Below are 4,554 nucleotides of genomic sequence, written 5' to 3' on the forward strand. Positions count from 1 at the left end.
TTTTTTTTTTTTTTTTTTTTTTCTTTTTTTTTTTTCTTTTCTTTTTCCTGACAAACATTAAGTAGTTCGATGAATTCCTTTACCTCTATTGAATGCTTCCAGTAACCAGGAGTCCTTTTAGATAACCCAAGGGTAGAAATAGCATGACTTGCATACTCTTCAGCAGAAGGAAAAAAGAAAGATCTCTTCGATGTAACGCTGCTGCATGACACCATTTTTGTAGCAATTACAAATGGGGTTAAACTCTGAACAAAAATTCCTTTTGAAGCATATTCGTAATACAGTGCTCTACTGAAATAGTCCAAGTAGGCCTAGAAAAACAAAAAGAGAAAAAGATATTCAGTTTTGTTTTTACAATGAAGTCCCAGAGCAGATTTTTATTAAAACTACAGAAAAGCTGTAGCATACTTGAAACATGAAGAAAGCACTAGCCTAATATCTTTGAATCAGAATGAGAAATTAGCTTGGCTCAGTCTCATCAGGAGAACAACACTGATGCCATGCTGAAGATAGGGCTGTCCTGCATGGCCATTTCTCAGAGAGGACAATTGGTGAGTGAAAGGGTTTCTGCTCCCAAATGGCCTTCCAAAAACACAGTTTCCAACCCACTGTTGGAAAAACGTCATCCACAAATGCTCTTACACCTACTTTGTGAAAACAACCAAAACCAAAAGCAAGGAAATCAACCACTACAAACACTCTAGGCTGTTCATGCACAAGGAACTTTAGGAAGCTAGAGCAGCTTGTACCCTTTTCAGTGCTTAAGTAACAGTTCATAGACCATGCTTGAAACCTGATCTTAGATCTAGATAAAGTAAGAATTTTTAGTAGTCTTCTGGTTTTTGCTCTTTTCCATTCATTGATATGGCTCAGGTCTACATACAGTTAGCATAACCAAGGCACAGATGCTCTGCAACAGAGAGATAGGAATCTTAAGACAGATTCCATGCTGAAGAAAATCTGCAAGAAGTCATACGTAGCAAGTACTTTTTCTGCCTGGAGTAAAACCATCTACATTCTCCCAACAGGCATCTTGGAATGAGGCCGTTTGAGGGTTGGGTTCCAGCAGAGGGCAGCAACCATCTGCCCAAAGCAGTAACCGCTGTGTTGATACAGCTGGAGCTGGAAGAGATCCTTCCACTATTTCCCCTGCTTCTGTGGATTAAGCGGCAAATTATGCTGCCAAAGTCTGCATCCTCATGCACATTCATATATTGAGCATCACCTCCCTGTCCCATCCTATTCACTATTGACTGGCTTTCCTGAGGAAGAATAATTGTCTGTGGGTTCTTTTTCATTTCTCCCCAGATATTGTACAGACAGCACTGTAAGAAGCTGCCTGCTCCACCTAGCTACTTAGTATTAGCTGAAGCACTGTGGTGTGGGGTTTTTTGTTTGTTTTGCCACAGCTCTCATTGTAGCGGTAGCTTGTGCATGAATATAATCCCTCTTGCTACCAAATAATCAGTCTGCAAGTACATAAGTACACTGAGATATCTCTGTATAGTTCAGCTACAGAAGAGCCAACAAATTCTTCAGCCTTTCAGTGGGTCATAGAATTGCCACTACTGACCCATACGTCATTCCTCCAAGGTAAATGACATTTCCCCTAGCAGTATGATTATGCTGAAATCCACACATAATTCACATAGCTGACTTATGCTCAAAGTCCATTACTGGTAAGGAAAAGTTTGCAGCGTAACACATGATATGCAAAAAAAAAAAAAAAAAAAAAAAAAAAAAAACCCACAGCCTATAATGCTTTTACTCTTGAGTGCACATTATTAAAACATCACAGCCCAACTTACTTTAGAGGCTCCGTAGATCGTTAGCATTGGTGTTGGCTGACAACAGGAAGCAGATGAGACATTCACAATTGCACCTTTCTTCTTCTCTACCATGCCGGGCAACACAATATGCACCATCATGTTAGCAGAAGCAATATTTATGTTGATCATGTCCCACAGCATATCCTCAGACAGGTTAGTAAAATAATCTGGGTAGGTATAAAACAGTCCCACATTATTCACCAAAATCCCAATTTCTCTATCTTTCAGGCCCTCCTTAATGGCATGGTAAGCCTCACGCCCCTTACTGAAGTCAGCTACTATGAAATCTGTTTCCACTTTATAGGTTTCAGATATGTTTCTAGATACAGCCTCCAGCTTCTCTTTGCTTCGGCTGATTAAGATGATATTGACACCACGTTTGGCCAGTTCTTCAGCATATGCCTTCCCGATACCATCTGTGCTACCTGTAATTAATAGACAAAAAAGTATCAGGGTGAAAGTCAGAACCAGTCCAGTCTTCTATTACAACAGTGCTTTTATAGCTTTATTCCCTTCTCTGAAGATTACATGGTACCAATAATGGTGTTGTGGTTTGAGACCAGCAAAGATAATCTTGTCAGCAGCAACCTTCTATAATCCCACATCAAGACAGGTTTCATACTGTCTATGGCAACAGCAAAAAGCTAAATAAAAGGAGAGGATGTCAGGTGTGGGACTTAAACTGATAAATTGAGCAAGGGAGCATGTGAAACTCTCAAAGCAAAAACAGTATGTCGGTTGCACCTCTGTCAACCAGGCCTGCCTGCCAGCTCCATGGTTACTTACAGATCCTCATGTGTCCTCATATGTGCTTGAGAGACACCCTGCAATTTCTGGGAAAAGTTGGTCTGGGATTCTTCCCCAGTCAACACACAGAGTTCACCTGTGGAACTGAATTTACTAAGGTGCTCAACAATCATCACTACTCAGGCAAATTAACTTGTTTTCACCTTGCAGCTGTGACCTGACTTAATACAGGCCCTAACTTCTGAGCTCATCTAGCAAATCATATGAACATACACAAATATACTGCTTCAGTCTCTTACCAGTGACCACTGCCCATCTTCCATACCGCTTGACAATATCAATCTCACCAACCAGCTTTGGAATAACATGAAGCCTGAGCATACTGTAAGTGTCAAACACAAGAGTCAGACATTTTCTGACTGTGTACCAAGCTCCAACTATAGCCAGGGCCTCAACGTAAAAACTGCAGGAACGACTGATCTCTCTGTACAGCAGGTTGAAGCGATCCACTGCAGCCATGGTGATCAGAAGTCTTAAAAGGAAAAAGACACAGGCAATTATCATCTTCTCTTCAACCTTTTCAAACCTCTGAGATTTAGCAATTCCAACTGTCCTACACCAGGGAGTAGGAACTAGAAAATAGTTTTCACAGCATTCCTATCAACGATGATGCAACACTAAAAATAACAGCAGCGGGGAAATTTCAGGAATCAGTCAGCAGTACTTTCTAGAAGAAAAAAACAACAACAAAAACACATGATCCCTTTATCATTAGAAAAACCACATTAAATCCTCTAGATGTGAAAATATGGCAAAGCTTCCATGAAGAACATGAGCAACACATATCAAAATACAGAGTAAGATCAATTTGATTCTATCAAGTTGCTGATGACATTGAGTGGTACAGCTGACACCATAGAAGGAAGCAATGTTGTCCAGAGAGCCTGGGCAGGCACAGGAAGGGGGCACACAAGAACCTAATGACGTTCAACAAGGACAATTGCAAGGTGTTGCATTTGGGCCAGGGCAATGCCAGGTACGTCTACCTAAGAAGAAATAATTGAGAACAGCCCTGCTGAGAAGGATGCAGGGATCCTGGTACACAAAAAGTAGGACATGAGCCAGCAGTGTGTGCTTGTAGTCTGAAAAGCCAATGGTATCCTGGACTGCAGTGACAGAGGGGTGACAGCAGGGTGAGGGAGGGGATTGTCCCCTTTACTCTGCCTTCATGATGTCTCATCTGGACTACTACACCCATGCCTGGGAACTCCAGTACAGGAGAGATATGGAGCAGTTGGAGCAGGTCCAGAGAAGATCATGGAGATAATCAGAAGGCTGGAGCGTCTCTCCTGTGAAGATAAATTGAGGGTAACAGGCTTGATCAGCCTGGAGAGGAGAAAGCTTTGGAGAGACTTCGCTGCAGTACTCTAGAACTTGAAAGGACCTTATAAGCACATAACTTTCTGTATGGGCAGACAGCAGTAGGACAAAGGGGAATGGCTTTAAACTAAAAGACAGGAGATTTAGCTTAGATGCGAGGAAGAAATTCTTCACTAAGAGAGCAGGGAGACCCCGGCACTGCTGCCCAGTGAAGCTGTGGGTGCCTCATTCCTGGAGGTGCACAAGGCCACGTATGGGGCCCCGAGCAGCCTGAGCAGGGGGTTGACACCCAGCCCAGGGCAGGGGGCTGGAACTGGATGATCTCCTCGATGACTCTAAGAAATCGTGGAAATGCCATGTTTTTTAGTCCCGGTTCGTGACCCCAGCCCGCCGCTCGCCCCTTGTCCCCGCGCAGCGCAGCGGCCCTGGCGCGCTGCTCCAGCCCTGACCTCAAGGCCCGCCCGGCCCCGGCCCTACCGCGTCGCAGCACAGCGATCCCGCACCCCGACGCTGCGCCGCCGTCACCAGAGCGCCGCCGACCGCCGCGGGGCCTTATGGGCGCGCACGGCGTTGCCATGGAAGCGGCGGCCGTTGGGGC

The 4,554-nt window shown here is 44.2% G+C and overlaps 1 protein-coding gene across 2 annotated transcripts in view; it reads right to left on the bottom strand.

The window, feature by feature from the left end:
• HSDL1 (hydroxysteroid dehydrogenase like 1) overlaps nt 1-4,503 on the bottom strand; it is a 6,070-nt gene extending 1,567 nt beyond the window's left edge. Inside the window, exons 1-4 of one of the 2 annotated variants that reach the window (XM_042834718.1) lie at nt 4,434-4,503; nt 2,876-3,108; nt 1,809-2,254; nt 84-311 (exon numbers count right to left, since the gene is read on the bottom strand). In XM_042834718.1, the coding sequence (XP_042690652.1) occupies nt 84-311; nt 1,809-2,254; nt 2,876-3,095 (894 nt within the window). In that variant the 5' untranslated portion in view covers nt 3,096-3,108; nt 4,434-4,503. Of the gene's footprint in view, nt 1-83; nt 312-1,808; nt 2,255-2,875; nt 4,321-4,433 lie in introns of those variants that run through there. The other variant, XM_042834717.1, reaches the window with a different exon arrangement.
• Nucleotides 4,504-4,554: the final 51 nt, after the last annotated feature.

This window comes from Centrocercus urophasianus, unplaced genomic scaffold (genome assembly GCF_019232065.1).
Source record: "Centrocercus urophasianus isolate 14NV4802_14NV808 unplaced genomic scaffold, USGS_Curo_1.0 seq_49, whole genome shotgun sequence".
Lineage (NCBI taxonomy): Eukaryota > Metazoa > Chordata > Aves > Galliformes > Phasianidae > Centrocercus > Centrocercus urophasianus.